This window comes from Malaclemys terrapin, chromosome 3 (genome assembly GCF_027887155.1).
Source record: "Malaclemys terrapin pileata isolate rMalTer1 chromosome 3, rMalTer1.hap1, whole genome shotgun sequence".
NCBI lineage: Eukaryota > Metazoa > Chordata > Testudines > Emydidae > Malaclemys > Malaclemys terrapin.
Window position 1 is genome coordinate 46,005,833 of NC_071507.1, and position 23,348 is coordinate 46,029,180.

Here is a 23,348-nt window from a genome sequence, read left to right on the forward strand (position 1 = left end):
TCACTTCATCACTCCAGATAGGAAAGAGTGTAGTAATATTTATTTTTTAAAATATTATATTTATGAGTTATTCACTCATTAAAATTTTTACCATACCAGTAAGGACTGTATTTGCAAAAACGTTTCTATTCAAAGGGTTTTCACATCTCTCTCCTGGCTGACAGGAAAGCTGATCTCAATACTTACCAGTTCAGCCTTTAAATGCTTTAACACAAGGTCTGTCTTTGAGCCAGAATAGGAGAATCAAATAAGTTTGTGGAGTTGGGTTTATTTTATTTTCTAAATTTACAATAGTTTGATCTAAAATTTTTAAAAATCCAAGAAAGGTTATGAAAAAATACCAGCTGCCTGTCAGTCCAATCACTCCTTAACATACCAAGATTTTCTGGCACATCTAGTATATAGCACATGTGGACCATGTAAAACAGGCTACCAAATTCAAAGAAGATTTGAATAATAAAATGTTTAAAAACCTGTGACAAAACACTAAGATTGTGATGATGAACAATCCATGAAACTAAACGCAGACTCTAGCATTTATCCCAGGTTTTCATTTCTTGTAGCTCTTCACTTAAATATGATATTACGATAAGATGACAGAAAGACAAACTCCTATGTTCAAGATCTTTCGCAACAGTGGTGCATACTTCATACGTCAGAGAAATGCAGAGGGGATGTATTTGTATGTTTTATAAGAATGTACTATTGATCAAGCTATCCAAAAACTATCCAAAAACTTTTTAAAAAATTAAGAGGGCAAAGTAATTTTTTCTAATACGAGCTTTTTATTTTAAAGTGTTTCTGGGGAACATTTTATTCATATTTCCAACAGAGATCATGTGGTCACTCTTCATATGGAGCCCTGAATCATTGCTATGAGCATCTTTTATTAAGATTTACACCTCAGAAAGATTTTTTTTAAATAGTAGCAAACAAGAAGTGTTAAAGCCCTTGACGAATCTTTACAACTGATCATACAAACTCATCCTGCTTAAAACTACTATTAATTTTTCATTTAGGTATTTTCCTAGATTCTAGAAGATGTGTGTTTCATCTGATCAGTATCAAAGCTCTCTCCACACCCCACCCCATTCACTGGGATTAAATCAGCCATGTCATTTTAAATGTTTAAAAACTATGGTGCTGAAGCAAGATATAAAAAAGTGTGGTAATGATGATGACAGAGACCTTTGAATAAAAACCCTTCGAGATTCCTCCTCTCTCTCTCTCTCTCTCTCTCTATGCATTTTCTACAGAGCAGCTGTGTCTCACACAGATTCACATGAATGAAAATATTAAGGCGAGAAACCACCCACTTAGTTTATTTTCCATATGACTTTCCTGTAATTATTTTGTAAACTGTTCACACAACAATATATAAAAACATCTGCAAAAACAGGTAATTAATGTGTCAAGCCAAACTAATGCATTTTTATGGTGGCCATGCTTCGTCAACTGTAATTATAACTCTTTTTAAGCAAATGATGATGTGTTTGTTGCAATGTGCAAGTGGTTATTTTAGATGCTCTGTTTACTGTTACCGCAAACAGAATATAAAAACTCTACAGCTATTTTGCTGCGCATAAGCCTCCATCTAAACAAGCAGAAGCAGTCTGCTCCCTCATTTCCCAACAGCTTTGTATATTTCCAAGTCATAAAACACATTTCTTAAAATCAAACTTGGTGTTAGATCGGCTGGCCAGGACACCTCTGCCCAATTAGCGGTACTCAGTAAATACAGCCAGCAGCCAGCTATTTAGATTTTTAAGAATTACTTAACTCAGACACACTCACAAAAATAGAAATTATCAAAAATATTCAAATAATCTTGAGGGTCTGACATAGACAAAGAGCATGAATATCGGATAATATGCCCCTCCTTAGTCACCCTGTGGTCAACTGATGAAAATGAGATTATATAGGCGCAAGAAGCATTTCCACAGAATAATTACAAGAGGTAGCACATGGCATACTAGGAATATTATGAAGAATATCTGGGTTCTAACATGCAGTGAATATATCTTTCAATTGTCAATCTGCTGGATGTCGATGTGCTGGCTACTTAAACTCCAGTTGGTTACTTGTTTAGTCAGTAGATCCTCTTAGATATAAAAAGGAATTACGCTGAGGTATGGCAATGAGCTATTGAAAGTGACTTTATAAAATAAACCTGTATTTAAAATTAATAAATCAGAAAACGCCCATAGGTAAACATGTGCCTTGATCAAAAAGTCCATTTGATAGCCTCAAAATGTGCTCCAAATACTTGCAAGAAGTACCCTGCAACTTGCGTCATTAGACATTTGAGTGACATGCTGCATTTCCCGGAGGATACTGTATAGCGTGGACTAAGATGGAAGATTCAGATTGCCCAGGTAGATAGGTAAGTAGCAGGTACTAACAGAAAGAGGAAGAAAAAAAGAAATCACTGAAAAGGTCTGAAAGACGTTTAAAGTTAGATGTATACAGCATCATATGGTCAACAAATGACTTATCCCCCATATAGAAAGATGCAACCAACAAGCGTTAAAAAAGGCACAGTTAATAAAAGGAGGGTGCCAGCAACCAACAAGTATTACATAAGGTCAGAAATGATCTCTCTCTCTCTCTCTCTCTCTCATTCCCTTCTCGCACCAAAGCACTCTTAGCTCTCTTCCCATCAAGGGGCTGTCTAACAACCTCCAAGCCTCCACCTGTCTCATAAGTAATATATTATAGATTGCTTCAGAAAGAACCTAACACATCGTGCCTTCATACACGCAGTAGTTTGGTTGTACCTTCATTTACCTCACAAGAAGAAAAACTCCTTTAGGGCTTGTTCTCTGCTGTTCAGTATATTTAATGCTTTACATCTTCAAGGGACTGCAGACATGTTAACTACCACAATTAATACTCACAGCAGAGATTAAGTATTCTTTTGAAGTGGAAAAGAAAGTTGAAGCAACTTGCCTAACAACACAGTAAATCAGTGGCAGAATCAGGATTAGAAATCAGAAGTTTCTAGTTCCCGACAGGGCTGGCTCTAGGTTTTTTGCCGCCCCAAGCAAAAAAAATTTTGGCTGCCCCCCACCCCAGCCCTGGGCTCCCCCCACCGCGGCCCACCAGAGCCCCTCCCACACACACACCCTGCCGCCCCAGCACTGCCCCCCCGCCCCCAACGTGGGATCCACTACCAGCACACAGCGGCCAAACCCTGGCCCAGCCACGACTCCATCCCCATGCGCAGGGCCGGCTTTAGGCCGATTCAGCCGATTCGGCTGAATTGGGCCCCGCGCCAAGAGGGCCCCGCGCTGCAGCTGTTCACCCCGCCCCCAGCTCACTTCCCCCTCCTCCCCTGCCCTGCACGCCCCGCCCCCTCCCCTGAGACTAAGCAGCAGGGGCGGGCCGGCCGGCAGCACGAGGTAAGCTGGGGTGGGGGCGGGAGAAGGGCTCCGGGGAGGCGTGGCCCGTTCCCGCAGGCCCCAGCACGGCCCCCGTGGCCCGGCTCCGGCCCGGTCCCCGCGGCTCCGGCCCCCCCGTCCCCCCCCGCGGCGCGGCTCGGGTCCCCTGCGGCGCGGCTGGGCTCGGGGCCTCCCTGCGGCGCGGCTGGGCTCGGGGCCCCCCCGGCCCCCCTGCGGCGCGGCGCGGCTGGGCTCGGGTCCCCCCCGGCCTCCCTGCGGCGCGGCTGGGCTCGGGGCCCCCCCGGCCCCCCTGCGGCACGGCTGGGCTCGGGGCCCCCCCGGCGGCGCGGCGCGGCTCGGAGCCCCCCCGGCCCCCCTGCGGCGCGGCGCGGCTGGGCTCGGGTCCCCCCCGGCCTCCCTGCGGCGCGGCTGGGCTCGGGGCCCCCCCGGCCCCCCTGCGGCACGGCTGGGCTCGGGGCCCCCCCGGCGGCGCGGCGCGGCTCGGAGCCCCCCCGGCCCCCCCGGCGGCGCGGCTCGGGGCCCCCCCGGCGGCACGGCGCGGCTCGGGGCCCCCCCGCCCTCCCCCCCCGGCGGCGCGGCTCGGGTCCTGGGGGCGGGGCTTGTAGCAAGCCCCGCCCCCAGGAATCGGGCCCCGCTCTTGCTAAAGCCGGCCCTGCCCATGCGGGTGGAGCTGCTGGGCGGCACAGAGCGGGAGTACTTCCAGGTGGTAGTGCAGTTGCGGGGCGGCGCGGAGAACACGGCCCCCTCCCTGGGTTTTGCGGCGCTGCTGGTGGCCAAGGTGGATCAGTTCATGCTCACCGCGCTCACCCCCGACATGCTGGCAGCCGAGGACCTGGAGAGCCGCCCAGACCTGCTGCTCTTCAGCCTCACTGCCCCGGCCCAGCCTCAGCGGGCCAGAAGGCGAGGATCTCCGGCTGCGGGGCTACCTGCTCAGCACCGACGAGCCCAGCCGGCCGCTCACCTCCTCACACACTCCGTGAGCCCCTCTCGCCACCGCAGCCCGGGCTCGGCTCCAGGGGACCCCGCTTCCCTCCCTCCCTGGCTCCTCACACACTCTGGGAGCCCCTCGCCACCGCAGCCTGGGCTTGGATCCAGGGGACCCCGCTTCCCTCCCTCCCCAGCTCCTCACATACTCCAGGAGCCCCTCTCACCGCTGCAGCCCGGGCTCGGCTCCAGGGGACCCCGCTTCCCTCCCTCCCCGGCTCCTCACACACTCCAGGAGCCCCTCTCACCGCTGCAGCCCGGGCTCGGCTCCAGGGGACCCCGCTTCCCTCCCTCCTCACATACTCCGGGAGTCCCTCTCACCGCTGCAGCCTGGGCCCTGGAACCAAGCCTGGGCTGCAGCGGTGGCGAGGAGGTGGCTGCTAAAGAGCAAGAGCAAAAGGGAGAAAAAGTTAGAACTTGTTCTGAAGATTAAAATACAAGTTTCCAAATGAACATTCATTTCAAAAGCTGCTCATCTCTCCCACTCAGATCCACTATCACAGTTTCTCAAACTGGGGTTGCCGCTTGTGCGGGGAAAGCCCCTGGCGGGCCGGGTTGGGCCGGTTTGTTTACCTGTCCCGTCTGCAGGTCCAGCCAATCGCGGCTCCCACTGGTCGTGGTTCACTGCTCTGGGCCAATGGGGGCTGCTGGAAGCGGCGCAGGCCGAGGGACATACTGGCCGCCGCTTCCAGCAGCCCCCATTGACCCGCAGCTGCAAACCGCGGTCAGTGGGAGCCGCGATCGGCCAGACCTGCGGATGGGACAGGTAAACAAGCCAGCCCGGACCACCAGGGGCTTTCCCTACACAAGGGGCGACCCCAGTTTGAGAAACACTGCACTATCATACTTAAAATACATTGAGAACTTTTAGATCTCAAAATGCTTTACAAAAGTGGGTAAGCCCCATTCGTCTCATTTAACAGATTGGAGTAATTCAACTACACAGGTGTTCAGACACTTGCCCAACGTCACACAGCCAATCATTGGCAGATGCAGGATTAACACTCTGGTCTACCTATTGGCCCATGCTTCCATCAGAGATACCCCTGCCTACTTCTAGGCCATAATTACAGTCAACTCTGATGGCCATCCCTGGAAAAAAGGGCAGGTAGATTAAGGGACACATCTTAAAAAACATAGCCCTTCATGAGAATCACTAAGTGCATTCAGGAATGGGGAAAGAATCAGATTCAAAGAGAAGATACCAGCTAGGTGAGAAATTGCTGTTGCCTAATTCTGCACCTGAATCTCCTGCACAGATGCAATGCCAATTGAAGGACACAAGAAATGGTATATTTCCTTATCACTTAAGGAAATAAGCTTATCAATATAACTTTGATGCAGCTTATATGATGGAGTATATCCAGTTACCTTGGTTTTGGAAAAACTGTTGACTGGACAAAAAACCTACAAAAGCTGGAAAAATACACAATATACATCTTCAGAGACTCCAATAATTCCTCTAGCACAACCAAAGTTGACATCAGGATATTTTTATGGTAAAAAAAACAAGCAGGAAAAAACTCAAAAACACACACACACCCTCACAGGTCCCCTTTATACAACATAAAACAGCAAAGGATGCCACAAATCTTTTTTTTGTTTAGTTTTTTTTTTTAAAACACCTTTGCAGGTCCCCATTAACTTTGTTTTTATACAGTTTCACAGTGAAGAAACTTGCCATGGGTCAGAAATTAGAACCCCTTGTTTCCAGTAATTCAAAAGATAATACCCATGTGGATACAGAGTTGAGCCCCCCTGCACATTTTTTAAGAATGAAGACTGGGGTCTCTATTAATGTGACTGCTAAACAAACCTACACTTCTTTCTCAACCAGTTGGTGAGCCAGGGCAGGCTACCCCACATAAGTAGGTTATATACGTAATACTATGTAAATCTTTATAGTTCGGAGCAAACCTCCAATTTAAAAATAAGTCAGTCAATGTACCAGAATGAGCTTGGTCCATCTCTTGCAAGATGAGACAATAGCGTTGGAGCATCCCATTTCAGAAAGTGAGACTCGTGAGCTATTTATTCTTGTGAAGGAAAGAGAGATGCACCCCACATGGATCTGATATAGAATTAAAGATCAAACTAAACAATCACCTCTTCTACCAAGAATGTACAAGGAATCTTATGAAAAAAGAATAACCTTGCAAGCTCCTTGAGGGAGGGAGGCTCCAATCTGCATCACTGAAACCAAACAGAATGACTTCTATTCACCTCAGAGAGGAACACAGCCACTAAAGTTAGATTTTGACATCATTGCCAGCGCCTAGCCAGGAGAAAAGAAGGGCTTCCTTCCCCCTCCTCCCCAAGAGTGATTCATGGCAATTGATTGAATTTCAAGTTAGAACATTCCACTGCTGTAATTTTTAGAAGGCATACTTTGCAGGTACCACAAAAGGCATGGGAGAGTAATACACAGCAGCCTCATACCATGCAGGAAAATCGTTTGACTGCATTGAACTGCATTTCCTTTTGGGAACAGTAGCCCAGGTGAGATTTGTAGGAGGGGAGACATTCCATGTTTCCACCTTCCAGTCTGCACAGTGCTGCTGAGGCCCAAGATTTATACCGGCTCACTGGATATCAGATCACTTTCCTTTCTGCTAGAAAATCATCTAATCAGATGATGTCCTCTCTCTCCCCTGTCCTCAACTAACTGCAGTGAACCTTAGCACATGACGAGGACATTTCCACAGAAGGAATAAGACCAACAAGCTACCATTATCTCTTTACTGATATTCTATCACTTCTAGGTATTTCAGACCCTTTTGTTTTTCCTCTCATGACTACTCAAATATTTCAGACCTTATCTGGATTTAAGAACCAACCAGAAGAGGTTAGAAGTTTCTTCTCTTAAAGAACATACCAGGAATTTGATGGAGGATCTGTCTATGCAGTTCTCCCCAAACTCCAAGTATTTAGCAATTGATTGAAACAGTAAAACTTTTTTTCAGATACTAAAAGCCTGAATAAGCCATTCATAACCACCCAATGTAACAGTTAAAATACTCTTTTTTTATATAAACAAGTTTCTCTATGTCCTTCACAGCCACCCCATATATATCCCCCAGCTGGATTTTTGGATTTTTCAAAGAATGACTCTGTTTTCCATGGAGTAATAAAAATGCAAGGGGGCGGGGGGGAGCCTTAAAAGACTTATTCTTCCCACAATGAAAGGAGGTTTAGCAGCACCTTCCTCATTAGTGGGTAACCCAGCTGTTATTTTTGCTTATCTGGTTTGATGATCTCTGTTTTTATTAGTGCAAATACTTCTTACATCATATGAATGAGACTGCTATCTCCTTATTAACCAAACAAACTCGTGCATGCCATAAGTGAACATGCAATTTGTAAATCTTGACACTGTGACCACTATTCTATAGCCCTGAAATTTCAAGCACACTTCTGGGAAATTTGTTTCAGGAATGCGAGGAGGAGCTAAGTCACGAACAAGTCCCCCCGAACGCCACAGCGAGCTAGAATGCTTTTTAAGTTGACTGCATAATTAGTTGCTGGACATGTTGGCAGCTGTCAAGGAGGCAGCTGGTGATTTCAGCACCTGGAAGCAGCTTGGGATGGAGGATGAGCACATACGCTGGCAGTTTGTTAATGATCAGCACTGAAACAGTTAATGTTGACATTTTGTTTTCTTCAGGTTTCAGAGTAACTAATTGATTGAGATAATAGTGCAGTTCACTTTTTTGAGTTATTCTTTCTAGCTATCTGCAGACGTCATCGGTTATCTACACCAGTGGTCTCCAAAGTGGCCAGGAATCTGAGCGGCTTTTTTTTTGCTTCGACAGTTCGGCCAGGAGCAGGGTGTGTGTGCTCAAAATATTTTTTACTGATGGGGTGCGCGATCAAAAAAGTTTGGAGAACACTGATTTACACAACCGTGAAGAATAGCATATTTTTAAGTGAAGCTTTAAAGTCTGAAGCACAAATTTGTGGCATCAAGTAGACTCCCTAGAACGTAGATCCCTCATAATTTTCCAGTTTGTATATAAGGACTAACATCTGGGTTCTTTTAAGGACTCTGAGCACACCACATTTAATGCATGTTTACCTAGGTATTTAGAACTCGTGTACCTTGAATGAAGGTACCAACTCCAACTGAAACAGTGAAACAAAATTTAACCCACCAATGGGTTATCACAAATCTGAACAGAGTATATGGAAAAATATGTAGAAATAAGTGCAAAGATTAAGGCTACATAGGAAAGTGTTCTGCACGGGGAGTGCTCAAGTGACTAACAGGCAGGTATCAGTTACGAACGATAAATTTTACAGTACATACAAGACAGCTTTTCAAAAGCTTTATTCATAGGAGTATCTCACTTCATATAAAAATGTTTCTTGCATTTATAACTGTGCTAAACATGACAGAAGCTGGTAAACTGTAGTATGTGTTTGGAGATGTCCAAAGGAACCAGCGATCTGGTCATGTGGGGCAGACCTAGCTAGCATCTGCATTCACACTGAGCTCTGGCTCTATTTCCCATTGAGCAGTTAACAAAAAAAATAAATCAGTCAAACTACATGGATTCTACAATGGAGGAAACATCCCTGGATACTCTTCTGTTAAAAAAAATAAAAATAAAATCTGGAACCTAGATCAGCACAAAAACAGAAGGAGAAGCAGCAGCCTCCTAGCACTGATAAGAAAACAAAATAGTGCCAGCAGCAGCATGTCCTCCAACACTAGCACTACAGAAACAGGAGACCGCTTTGGCAGTCAGAATAGTGGACGTAGTTACACAGAACCTTACCAGAGAAATGAAAAACGAAATGTTCCAAGCCTCTCTGCAGTCTGTTCTCGGGGGGCGTTCTACTAAACAGAGAAATATGACTGAAAGTCAGTGAATGTGACACCAACTTGTTACATGGCAGAGGAAATCCAACAGGAGTTTGAAGACAGACTCCCGACTCCAAGAAAGAAGCTACAACAGCCTGAAGAATGAAGGATTGCAGGAAGGAGTGGAGTGAGGGAGAGATTCATATTACAGAACTCCCAGAAGACAGTGAACTGCCTAATCCTACTTCTCGGTTTTCTTTTTATATGAAGACTAGCTTCCCACTTGAAGTTTCAACAAAAATTGCAAACCCAAAATTGAAAGAGTAGACAGTACACTCTTCCTAAGAGGCCACAACCCATGCAGGCCCAGTCCCATCTATGAAGACAAGCGGTTTTAAGCTGCTAGGGGAAAAGAAAAAAAAAAAAACGACTCCTCTACACAATGGCATGAGCATGTTTCTTTCAAGAGGTCTCTGTAGCATTACACAATATGCAGACTTTAACCCACTAAGAAACATCATCAGGCAATATGGTTACAGATGCAGCCCCACTATCCAGCTTCTTTAAAAATCTTCACCAGGAAATAACATAAAACCCTCACAAGAATCCTTAGAGTCTCAGAACTGCTTACGCCTTCAGCACAGAGATAAGCTCTTCGCTATATTAAAATCAGGTACATTAATATTTGTATATTCTGCTGCTTACCAGTAAGTACTATAGGTGGGGATGGGCCTGGTTAATTGAGCCTAAAAATCACCAGATTTAAATATGCATTTTGCATTGGTTTACATAAGTTGAGGAGGAGGGATTAATTTTTTATGCAAAAAAACTGTAGGGAGCCCACTTGAGTAGCTGGGAGGTGGAAATAAACTATTCAGTTGGTTGCTTTTAGGACACCAACGTTTATACTTTTTATAAAAAAAATACATTGCTTGTTCCTGTATTCAACAAGGTCATGTAGCACCAGGCCTGACCTCAAACCCGAACCCAATTTTCCTACACCAGTAAAGGCTCACCTCAGGGACACCACTCAATGAGGCATTAAACTCTACAGGCAAAAGCTCCAGTTACTACACCTTAAGATACCAGACATACTAGACTAGATCTATTTCTTCTATCTATATTATATTCTGAAAGTAATGTGGCATCCCTAACAGACCTGAGAATAATCTCCAATCATGCTGCCCTGTTCCTCTGAATAGATGATTTAAACCCTAATCTTCCCCCATCAAAGTGGAGGTAACTTATTTCACAAACTAGGAAGTTAGTTCGTTTCCAAAATGGCTAGAAATATCATCTAGATGTCTAAAATATTACTCACCTAAGGCAACCCTATAATGGGTGGGAATGCCTCATTATAAATAAATTTCTGGGTCCAAGTTCAAAGTGAGGTTCAAATTGTATCTGTAACTTTCATTCCATCTCTGTTTGTTGGGTATCAGCAAGGCTAATGTAAGTGGGTATGCAACTGATATTATCAAAATTAGGGCTGTCGATTAATCGCAGTTAACTCCTGGGATTAACTCAAAAAAATTAATCATGATTAAAAAATTAATCGCTGTTTTAATTGCACTGTTAAACAGAATACCAACTGAAATTTAGTAAATATTTTGGATGTTTTTCTACATTTTCAAATATATTGATTTCAATTACAATGCAGAATACAAAGTGTACCGTGCTCACTTTATTTTTATTACAAATATTTGCACTGTAAAAATGATAAAAGAAATAGCATTTTTCAATTCACCTCGTACAAATACCGTAGTGCAATCTCTTATTTGTGAAAGTGCAACTTACAAATGTAAATTTTTTTGTTACATAACTGCATTCAAAAACAAAACAATGTAAAACTTTAGAGCCTACAAGTCCACTCAGTCCTACTTCTTGTTCAGCCAATCGCTAAGACAAACAAGTTTGTTTACATTTACAGGAGATACTGCTGCCTGCTTCTTATTTACAATGTCACCTGAAATGAAAACAGACTTCTCATTGCACTTTTGTAGCTTGCATTGCAAGGTATTTATGTGCCAAATATGCTAAACATGCATATGCCCCTTCATGCTTTGGCCACCATTCCAGAGGACCTGCTTCCATGCTGATGGCGCTCATTAAAAAAATAATGTGCTAATTAAATTTGTGACTGAACTCCTTGGGGGAGAATTGTAGGTCTCCTGTTCTGTGTTTTACCCGCATTCTGCCATATATTTCATGTTATAGCAGTCTCGGATGATGACTCAGCACATTTTGTTCATTTTAAGAACACTTTCACTGCAGAGTTGACAAAATGCAAAGAAGATACCAATGTGAGATTTCTAAAAATAGCTACAGCACTTGACCCAAAATGTAAGAATCTGAAGGGCCTTTCAAAATCGGAGAGGGACGAGGTGTGGAGCATGCTTTCAGAAGTCTTAAAAGAGCAACATACCAATGCGGAAAATACAGCACCCGAACCAATAAAAACGAAAATCAACCTTCTGCTGGTGACATCTGACTCAGTTGGTCTGTACTGCTTTCGATCATTATCGAGGAGAACCCATCATCAGCATGGAAAATGTCCTCTAGATTGGTGGTTGAAGCATGAAGAGACATACGAATCTTTAGCACATGTGGCATGTAAATATCTCGCAACGCCGGCTACAACAGTACCACACGAATGAATGCCTGTTCTCACTTTCAGGTGACATTGTAAACAAGAAGCGGGCAGCATTATCTCCTGCAAATGTAAACAAACTTGTTTGTCTGAGCGATTGGCTGAACAAGAAGTAGGACTGAGTGGACTTGTAGGCTCTAAAGTTTTACATTTTGTTTTTGAATGCAGTTACTTTTTGTACATAACTCTACATTTGTAAGTCCAACTTTCATGATAAAGAGATTGCACTACAGTACTTGTATTAAGTGAATTGAAAAATAATCTTTTTACAGTGCAAATATTTATAATAAAATATAAATATAAAAATATACTGTAAAAAATAAACTGTACACTTTGTATTGCATTGTACACAAGAGCACTGTATACTTTGTATTATGTGCTGAAACTGAAATCAATATATTTGAAAATGTAGAAAACATCCAAAAATATTTATATAAATGGTATTCTATTATGGCTTAACAGGGTGATTAATCGTGATTAATTTTTTTAATCCTTGACAGCCCTAATCAAAATGTTTTCCCTGACAGCAGAAGCTTATCCATAGTTTGTGGATAGCCAATGAAAACTAGTGTCCAAGACCTGGCACATAAAACTAATTAATTATCTTAAGATCTACTTATGAACTACAAGGACACCATACAAATTGTATGCATCATGGTTCATTTAATCAGATGCTCAGCCTTGAGGACTACACTGGACAAGTGCTCACTCCACACAACCAAGACTGTTCATCATTCAGATATATACACATGCAAGTGAAGAATGTAAGAACAGCCCCAAAGTGGAACAAGCATTCCAGATCTACCATAGATTAGGTATACAATCTTCCTCCAGATTTTCATGTAGAACATGGAGACCTGTAAGTAAAGGGCTAGCTATTAGTCCTTACTTTTTCAACCTCATAGGACAGATTCTGTCATCCTTACTCATGTATCTGGTTCCCCTATATCTCTGTATCTTTCTTGCCTCACTATCTTAGGCACTGTCTTTTTTAGGTTAAAATAGTTAAACATGATCACTTATCTGCTCGCCACACATCTCAACTTCCCGACGCCCAAATAGGGGTATAATTTGGGATGGTCTCACAAAATCTGAAGAGATGGGATTAATTTCTCTAGTACAAATAGTATTTTCTGTTAGCTCAGCCTCCCAGTTAGTTGCTTATGTCCAGCAATAAGAATGAAGGGACACCAACTTCGTGGTTAACTCTGGGACCAACATGACCGAAGTCCTCAAAATGAGGGAAAGCTGGGAAGCACGAGACTTGCAGTTGCTGATTATTTTTCTTCATGTAATTCATCAACAGGCCTGAAGCAATACACTGACTTCAGACTGTTTTGAATGCTAACAAAACACAGAAATAGCCATATTTGTCAGCCAAACTAGCTCTGAAGCAGCACCAGTGGGATTCCACTTCATGAGAGGGAGAGGGATGCAAACAGCCATTGCTCCCCGCAGTACACCATGGATCTGTGCTGCAACAAGTACTCTATCCATTTCAGTATGGAGGTGTGCTTAGAGTACAGGTGATACTACTGCAGCTCATGGGCTCTGGTGCCATTCCAAGCCTGGGCACAGGTTAGAGAATTTCATCTCTTTATGCACCTGGGCTGTCCATGAACAAAATTTGGCCCAAGATGTTTATTGTATTGATGCTCAAAGCAAAAACAGTACAGCTAGTTCTCAGAATTTAACAGTGTCATACAACCTGCTTTACTCCCTGAAAGAAACCCCGATCAGTTTTCTTGCCAGAACAGTAAACAGAACGCTAAAGATTTCATGCTAAAATGTCACAGAAGAGTAACAGGGGAAGATACAAGTGCGTTGCTAACAATGTAGTTAACAGAACCATGCTTTCCACTGTATACACAAAGGAAACTGAAAATCAAGTCAACATCCTTATCTCCTTGGCTTCAGCACAAGCAGTATTTTTCACCTCTGGGATTAGCGCCATCAAGTCAAAGGGCTGAAGAGTCATCAGGTATGTCAGATTTTCCACTTACAAAGACTGCCTTTACGGAAGAGCAGACAAATTATAGCTATTTATCATCGGCTAAGGAATTGCAAGTCTGCAAGATTCAAGTAATACATGTTGTAACTTCAAGGATATTTACAGTTAGGAAAGTGGGCAATACCTTATACCAAATCAATAGGAGTGGTTAACAACAGGATAAAGAGAAACTTAAATTCCAGGTCTGTGATGCTGAGTTACTAAACTACGATATGAAAAGCAGTCAGAGGGAAGTTCCAAACAGAAAGGATTGACTGTTTGCTATATAGATTGCATTTTGTGATTCTGGTTTTTAAGCGTCAATTTCTATTTTCTTGGTGCCACCAAGTGGCAGCATTATGAATTGTCACTTTATATGGAAAGGACACTTTCAATCTAATAGGGTCAGCTCTGAGAAGACATTGTGATCACACACAATGCAGGGATGGCATGTGGGGGGGGAGGAGAAAAGAAAAAGAAAAAAGAAAAAAACCCACCCTAAGATCTGAAAATTGTTTTGGCCGGCCTGGAAAGAGACACAAAATGAAGATATTCTATAAGTAAACCACGAACTATTGACACCCAAGACATTTACAAAGGATTTCAACATACATATCACTAATACATGCATGTTTTTGACCATATGTTGGAAAAGATAATAAGCATGTCTTATGAGTCAGAGTTAAGATTATTATTGCAATGTAGTGTGAATATTCACTTGCCAATATTAACAGCATATTTTAAATGAAGATATACTGGCATAAGAATAGTGTCTACAGGGCTAGTTAAGAATATGATGAATTCAAAGGCACTTCAGAGAGATTAGAGAGTTACAACACAGTCGTATAATCTGTGGGTTGAGGGCCACCTGTGTCCCTCAAAGGAGACTGTAATAAGAAAATAATGTATTTTATTGGGAATGGAAAATATGTTCTCTGAACCACATCCTGGAATTTTGAAACTGAAATATTTGAATTAGCTGTGTCACTATGGCAAAGAGGCTGGGGACTTCCCTGCCAGGCTGTGGGAGCCCCAGAAAGAGCTGGATAGGAGTTTTCAAATAGCTTTACCTGAACCTAGGGGGAGTGTCTAGCAAAGGATGACTTCTCTCTTCCATCCCTGCCCTCACAGAGGAGATGACAAGCTCAGAACCAGCAATCAGTTACAGCTCCCAGGTTCTCTGCCCCAGCCCAGTTTAGAGCAATTTAGGGGCTGCTCTAACCTGAATTAGCTGGCTATGGTCTCCAAGGAATTACATACCAGCTGGAGACAGACAGAATGAAACACACTCCAACCACTTTCCCTCCCTGATCACAACCCCTGGCACAGAGGGCCTGTCATATGGGAAGAGCAAGGTGTAGGTGCTAGCTATGCTAACTCTGCACCCACACAGAAATCCCCCATATTGGGGGGGGTATCCCCAGCATGGAGTTGCAGCTGGTAACTACTCCCTTTGTGCTTCCCAAGTGGTAGAAAGGAAGCAAAAAAGGGCAGAAAATCTGCCGAAAACAATTAAGAACATAAGAATGACCATACTGAGTCTGAGCAATGGTCACGTAGCCCAACATCCTGACTTCCAACAGTGGTCAATGCCCGCTGCTTTAGAGGGAATGAACAGAATAATGGAATTTTCAAGTGATCCATCCCCCATCATCCAGCCCCAGTTTCTAGCAATCAGAGGTTTAAGGACATCTGAAGCACGGAGTTGCATCCCTGACCATCCTGGCTAATAGCCGTTGATGGACCTATCCTCCATGAATTTACCTAATTCTTTTTTGAACCTTGTTACACTTTTGGCCTTCACAGCATCCCCTGGCAACCAGTCCTACAGGTTGACTGTGTGCTATGTGAAGAAGAACTTCCTTATGTTTGTTTTAAACCTGCTGCCTGTTAATTTCATTGGGTGACCCCTGATTCTTGTGTTATATAAAGGGGTAAATAACACGTCATTATTCACTTGCCCCTTCTGGGACCCTTTGATTTTTTTTAAATAATGTTTGGCCATCAGGCTGAAAATCCTGGATATCAATGGATTAGAGAATAAGATTGGGAATTAGGACTGTCGCTAGGTAGGTGTCCAAAGAGATACTAATATATGAGAGAGTGAGAGAAAACAAGAAATCTCAAGTTCTTGGAGAAAACTCTAGAAATTGTAGCAAATGAAGAATTTAAGGTAGATTTGTCAAAAAGGCCTTTTTATGCTGAAGCTGCAAATGCCAGTTTGAAAGGCCCTTGCATTGTGGTTAAAAAGCAGAAGTGATTATGACAAAATGGAATGTCCTTCAGAAAAGCAGTAGTGAAAGGCACATCATCCTAAAAGAAAGTGTATTAATAAAGAATGAACAGCGGGGTTGCTACCAACAGACGGATTCCAAACACATTCAACATCCGGAATGAAAAGCATGTCGATAACATGGATAAGTGGAGATAAGATGCCATTGAAAAGCTATGACGCGCAGTCATCCTAATGACATGACTCCCAGAGGGAAGGAAAGAGGCAGATTTACAAACAGTGACTTGGCTCATCTCTAGCAGAAGCTAAGCACACACTCTTGTCGATCACCTACATTTTCACCAATACTATTCCTACTATTTTCTCCCTGCTAGTATAAAAAGCAGCACAATATGCAACATCCATTCACAGAACCATACATAGGCCTCTCCAGAGAATCGATGCTGTGTGTCTTTATGAAATACAATAAAAATCTGAAAACTAGTCTGTCTGGAACTACTGTAGTTAATTTCTGAATCCACCCAGTGGATCTGTGGTTAGAACTCTGCACTTGTCAAATGAGACCTGGATCTGGATTTCAGTTTTCTGTTCTCAGCAGGCTAGCATAGGATGGGAGTACTGCACAGGCTCTGAATTCACTCCTGTACAAAGTACATGCTACTGCTCTGCTACAATTCCTGCAGCCAGACCAGATGTTAATATTAGTAGATTTTAGTTTTCATTGGCTTGAAAGGCAGCTGTAATTTGGGGCTTTTGGGGATCAGAGATGGAAGAGAGAAAACCCTTCCTTGAGTGGCAAGCAGGATGTTCTGTTGTTTAACATCTGCATTTTTTACAGGGGTGAGGTCATGAGTTCATACAATTCTGTTCTCCTCTAGCATTGCAAATAGCTCTATAATACAGAATTTGAAAAAACATTTACATGTATATGCGTCTTTTAGCTAGAGAAGGCAAGGGGTCTAGTGGACTAGGAAGAAGACTGGGAGGCAGAAACACTTCTGCTCCCTGATGTGTTTGGAAAGTTAACCTGAACGTTTCCCCCATGTGTCAAAAGGGGATAATTAACCCTCATTTAACCATGTAAGTTATGTTACAACAGTTCTGCAAATTCTGAGTATTATAGATAATCATTCCCAATGGTACATAAAGAATAATTTATGTATAATAAAAGGGATATTTACAGGAGTTATACTTGATAGAGAAGACAAACTGGAACTCAGCATTTAGATTGTGGTTGTGCTTCAGGTTTGAAAAGAGAACAGGTATTTGACACTCAGCGTTACTGTTCGAAAACAGTCTCAGATAAGAAAACACACTTCAGTTCTCAACTACACATCATTTGCCATTTAACAGAACCTCGTTAGCACTTACTAAATTGTTGTTATTAATAGAAGATAACATATCATAGAAGTCATTCAATGCAGAGGGAAGATCCATACCTTGAACACCTTCCAGGAGCAGATCGACCCCTCTCCGATAAAAGCTAAAGGCAGCTTCATAATCTTCTTCTTCCTCCTTCTTCAAGGCCAGCTTTATCAGCTCCCCCGCTTTCTCCAAGTAATCATGTTTGCCAAGCTTGTGTCTTAAGCTCCCAGTAAACAGACTACGGCTCTCGCTCTCCCTCTCGCCTTCAGGTTTGCTCCACTCACAATCATAAGCTATAGCACCTTGTCCTAAGGATTCTGAAGCAAGGCTGAGACCAAAAGCTCTACTGGGAGAATTTTGGTTGGATGCCATTCCATCATCTAATTCGGCAAGAGAGTCTACATCGACTGTCAAAGAGATGAGGTCACTATCACTGGAGAAACCTGGAAGTATGATCACAAGTGTGTACAAAGAAATTAAAGTCGCTAGTATTAGTATTTCTACTAATACTCTGAGAAACAACAATTTATTTCTTGTTACCCACCATGTATATTTAAGTTAAGCCTCCATAACTATTTGTAGCATCTCTGGTATAGGTCAGAAGGACTACTGATGCTCTGATTTTCTCCTCTACCATAAGTGCCCTTCGGAATTCTCTATCACAAGACTTGCCATTCCTGTTCCATTTTGAATGTCAAGCATAGAGTACAGACTCTTTACCTCGCCTGGTTTTTTGATGTACGTCATCACAAGACTTCAAGTATAGAACTAGCCTTATATACCAGCACTTTCTTGGGACCTCAAGATTTTTGAGTTCTTGTGGAAGAAACCCAATTTTCTCCAAGTTGACAAAAGGCTTCCAAAAGCAACTCTCGGCCCAAATTCCTCATTACGACAATGAGAATGCAAGGAGACTAAGCAACTAGCAGCCAATCTATACCTTCAGATCCCACTCTCATTTGGGCTCCTGGAAATTACATGGCTAACCCTACTTGTGTGGATGATGTTACAAAATGAATTCAGACTGTAATTGCTTACTGTTAAAAAAAACAAAACAAAACACTTCACGTTGCTTTAAGTTAGTAAGGCTAAGTGGCCCAAGTTGTTAAATTACCAATTTGATATTTGTGACACATTGGTTTCAAATACATTTTATATATAGGTTATAATTTTTCTCTCTGTATATATCATCATGTATAAAAGGCATCAAGTTTCAACTCGACAATATTATTTTTGGTATTTGACTATATGGCAGATATATAAACAAAGCTATTTCTAGATCTTACCTCCACATTCTGATTGGCTGGTAAGCATCACATCATCGAGTCCACTTAAATCCTTTTGAACTAAAAAAGGACAGAGGAGAAAGGCATTAAATATATATTTTTATATCACAGAATATACATTAATTTAATATCAAGCAAAGGGAAGAAGAGACTTATTGATGCAGTCTTATCACAGATAGAGAGGTGTGTTCGAAGCAACTGCACTCAAACCTTCTTTCAAATGTATTCATTTTGGATTGCCAAAACAGCTACATCTCATAACTATGGTTTTAATTCTTTCAATTCCTTGAGGCCTTAAAGGTTTAAAAAGATTAAACAGCAAAGGTGCCTATTTAGGAGAACTACATGAAGCCTCAGTACCACATTACTGTATCCAAATTCAACTGTGATGATGGCATTTAATCCCACTATAGACTATTCTGCTGCTCCACAATTCTTATGGAAATTTAAGATTTGAAGGACTTGCAAACATGCATACAATTTAAGAAGACACACAAGCTTTCAATTTGGAAAACAATATTCCAGAATAACATCCTGCACCAGATGTCTGGAATAAGCCATGAACTTGGCACTGCCAGCTGGACCGCAAATGGGAGTTTGTTTTATCATCTTGCCAGACATACCCATTGAAGCAATACATGAAAGGGCGAAAGAAAATTCTGAGATAAACCCTGAAGTCTGCTGTCTTGTGCATTACCATTGCAGTCAAGAGAATCTCCACAACACCAGGTAATGTTTCATGACCCAGGTGGTTCTCAAACAAAAACAAATTCCTTTAAACTTTCTCCAAAGCTCTAGAGACAGAGTTGGGGGGGGGGGACCCACTCACCCTCTCATGAAGGATGTGCAGAATTTTTGCATAGAAAAGTGGTCTTTGGAGAGACTAGTTCCTTTAAGAGGAGTGAGGGGAAGAGGAAGCAGGAAGTAGAGCCACTCCCATTTGCTCTTTCATGAAAAGGCCTTGGGGAAGGCAGAGAGTGCAGGACACCACTGTTCTTTTGCATAAGGCAAAGAGAGAAGCGGGAACAGAGTGGCAGAGGCACCATTTTCCATTCTAAGGGTACATCTTCACTAGCGGCAGGGCTTTAACATGGTTGTGTAGTCACGGCACCAGTGCTGGGAGAGAGCTCTCCCAGCACTGTTTAAAAAAAAAAAAAGCCACCCTCATGAGGGGAGTAGCTCCCAGCACTGGTGCACTGTCTACACAGCCAATTTACAGCACTGAAACTTGCAGTGCTCAGGGGGCTGTTTTTTCACACCGCTGAGTGAGAAAGTTGCAGCACTGTAAAGTGGCAGTAGACAAGGTCTAAGAGAAGCAGGAGGAGGAACTGAGATTTCTGGGAAGCAGTGTCTCTCCTGCGGGTCCTAGAGCTCTGCAAAAGGGAAGGAGGGCCTGATCTCCTTACCAGGAGGGCAAGGGGAGAGCAGACAATTCACTAATAACGGAGAGTGCACATGGAGAATCCGTAATTTGTGCATTTACAGGAGACCCCATAATTTAGGTGCTGAGAGCCCAGAATTCATTAACTGGGGTGGTCAGTTGATTTTGTTTGGGGGAGACAGCAATTAGCTAGGAGTGTGGGTTGAAGAAGCATTATTTATGGGGTGAAGTTATGTAGATGTGGCAATATATCTTAAATAGGTGTGGTTTTAGATGAGGGGTATACAGGCCCTATAGACCAGCAGACTTAGTTTTTCCCCCATTGTAAAGAAAGGGTATGTCTACACTGCAAAAAACAGACCCACGGCAACAAGTCTTAAAGCCCCGGTCAACAGACTCGGGCTTATACTGCGGGGCTAAAACTAGCAGTGTAGATGTTGCCCACTTGCCCTGGAGTCCAGGTTCTACAACCTGGTGTGGGGGTGGATTTCGGATCCTGCACTCCAGCCAGAACCAGAACGTCTACACTGCTATTTTTAGTCCCACATCACAAACTCTGCGAGCCCAAGTCAGTTGACCCAGGCTCTGAGACTTGCTGCCGCACGTCTTTTTTTTTCCCCCCCAGTGTAGACATACCCACCGTCACGTCTTTTCCTATTAGTGTCCTTAAAAGTGGATGGCTTAGCTATTCTTGCCTGTTTAAAAATAAACGGGAACGTCACAAAAGAGGAAATAATAGTTAAGATGTTAAGAAAGTTCACAAAAATAAATGACAAGGTCACTTCTGAACTAGTCCTTAGAATATTTCCCAATTTCCAGGTGGGTGACACATTGAAACTGTTCTGTGGGTGGGGCCAGGTCATGAATGGATTCATTTTGGGGGAAAGAGAAGGTGGCCATGATAATGCACATAGAAAGAAAGACTCCCTAGGTCACTTGTCTAGAGGATTTGGCAATTGGCATAGGAGGAGAATAATTGGAGGGGGAGGAGGGAAAGAGGTAGGTATGATGTGTATATGTACATGCTTGCACGGTAGAAGAGGGGCCACTGCTTGTTTGGAGAGAAAGGAACATTATACATTTGTACTATGATGCAGCTAAGAGGGGATGAGTACTCAAGCTTAAAAAAATTAATGGGCCAAAAGTACCGTACTTGTGTACACCTCATGCAATCCCATTGGGTTCAGTGGGCTTGCCCATCACTTATAATGCTGCATTTGGTCCAGTCTAATATTTTGCTATGGAGTGAGGTTTCAGAATTAATGTGGCATCCTATCTGAGCATATTGTTAACATCTACCATCATACTAGTATTAATAAGGATTATGAAGGCCATTAACCCTCATCCTTCAAGCATCAGCTACTATGAAGTGATAAATAAAGTTTCACACAATTGTCCGGGTCTAACTGAGAAAACTTGTATTCCTCAGAAGATTATGGATCACCACTAGACACAAGATTCCAAATTAGATGAACCACTGGCCTGTTCTGGTGTAGGCACGCGTCTATTCACATGTAGTTTGCTGCTTGGAATGGAGTTTCAGATGCTGACTCAACCACATTGAAAGATTTCTTCATTTTTGTACACAGAACTCCAACAAATGAAGAAATCTTTATATATAAACCATATTGAAAAAAAAACTCTCTCTCTCTCTCCAAGGTAATCTGTTTCAGAAAAAAACTGTACAAAAAAGATGTTGATTTTCCTGCTCTCTGAACTTTAGAAATGCTTTTTGTTAGGTTGTTCAGTCTCTCTCTATTTGTTGTTAAAATACTTTTTACCTCTGGAAAGGAAGCCTCCAGCTTTACACCCAAGTTTTGAAACACTGAAGTTAATAGAAGACAAAATAATGAAATGAATTTAAGTACTACCCCCCCTTCATTGTAGTGTCCAAGTGCCTAAAGAATCATAACCAAGATTTTAAAAGGAGGGTGCTTAAAATTAGACTGTTAAAATCAGCAGCCTGACTTTTCAGAAGGGTGGAGCATCCAAAGTAGTGTGTTTAACATCACTGGGAGCTGTGGCTTCTCCCCCCTCCTGAAAACGAAGGCATCTCATTTTAGAATCCTAACATTAGGCTCTCCCCTCCCCACCCTTCAAAAAAAAAAAATTGATTTGGCCCATAACTAGTGCACAACACAGTTTAAAAAGGCAACCGAGAGCCTGTTCGTTGATCTAGCAGGGGTCATTGACAATGCCATGCAGGAAACTCAAGCCAGGTTCTTGACTGCTACAGAGTCAACATTTATAGCCCCTCGGAGCTAAAGAGTCAAGAGTGAGAGAATGCTGCAGATCCTTTGTAAGTAAATCCCTTCATCAGTTCCCTTTCAAAAAAGGGAGTCCTAAGATAATTTAAAGGACCAATAGTCATCCCAAGGCTCGGAGGGGCGGGGGTAAAATAGGACTTGGAAGCACTTGCATTTAACAATGTTAAACTTGCCTGGAACAGGAATACAAGTTTAGATATTTGCATAAATCAGGAGGGGAAAAAAAGTCACAGTTGAGTACTAGTACTGCCATCTAGAGGATTTGAATGTAGTTATTTCTCGTTTTCAGTGTTGGTTTTGAATTCATTGGTCTATCCCAGTAATCTGGTTAGATTATAGGCTTTAAGAAAGGACATCAACCTGGAAGCCACATTTATGCCTGACAATGCATGTCCTGTAGTTGCAAACACTATTGAAAATTACTATATCGGATTCAGAAAGTAGAATTCTGTATTTTTTCAAGTTTGTTCACTTTGTGCATTCAACAGAATTTAGTGTCTAATCAGTTTCACAGTTTCTCCTTAATAATCAGTGTATTTCTCCCTTCCTAAAAAGAGCCCTTGTAAATTTCACATGGAAGGAGAATGGTCCAGGGGCCAGAGCACTAGCCTAGCACTTGGGAAACATGGGCTCAATTTCCTGCTCTGCCACAAACTTCCTATGTGACCTTAGGCAAGTCAGTCACTTACTTAGCCTTTTCTCTGTCTCAGTTCCTCATCTGCAACATGAGGATAGTATCAGCACTTCCCTACCTTACAGGGGTGTTGTAAAGATAGCTAGATTAAAGGTGGAGAGTCACTCAGCTACTATGATGGAGGCCACATAAATACCTAAAATATATAATCAAGTAGCAGAGAGATCCTTGTAAACATTTTACAAAGGAATTTTTAAAAAGGACACACTGTGTGAAGGTTGCACATCGGAATTTTTTTTTTTTTTTAATAATCAAACAGTGCCCTTTTAACTGTTGTTACCTTTAGATATAAT

At 42.5% G+C, this 23,348-nt stretch overlaps 1 protein-coding gene across 1 annotated transcript in view; it reads right to left on the bottom strand.

Moving 5' to 3' along the window:
* Positions 1-23,348, bottom strand: part of RPS6KC1 (ribosomal protein S6 kinase C1) — a 102,148-nt gene that overhangs the window by 57,647 nt on the left and 21,153 nt on the right. Inside the window, exons 6-7 of the mRNA XM_054023553.1 lie at positions 18,714-18,773; positions 17,502-17,870 (exon numbers count right to left, since the gene is read on the bottom strand). Of these exons, the coding sequence (XP_053879528.1) occupies positions 17,502-17,870; positions 18,714-18,773 (429 nt within the window). The remainder of the gene's footprint in view (positions 1-17,501; positions 17,871-18,713; positions 18,774-23,348) is intronic.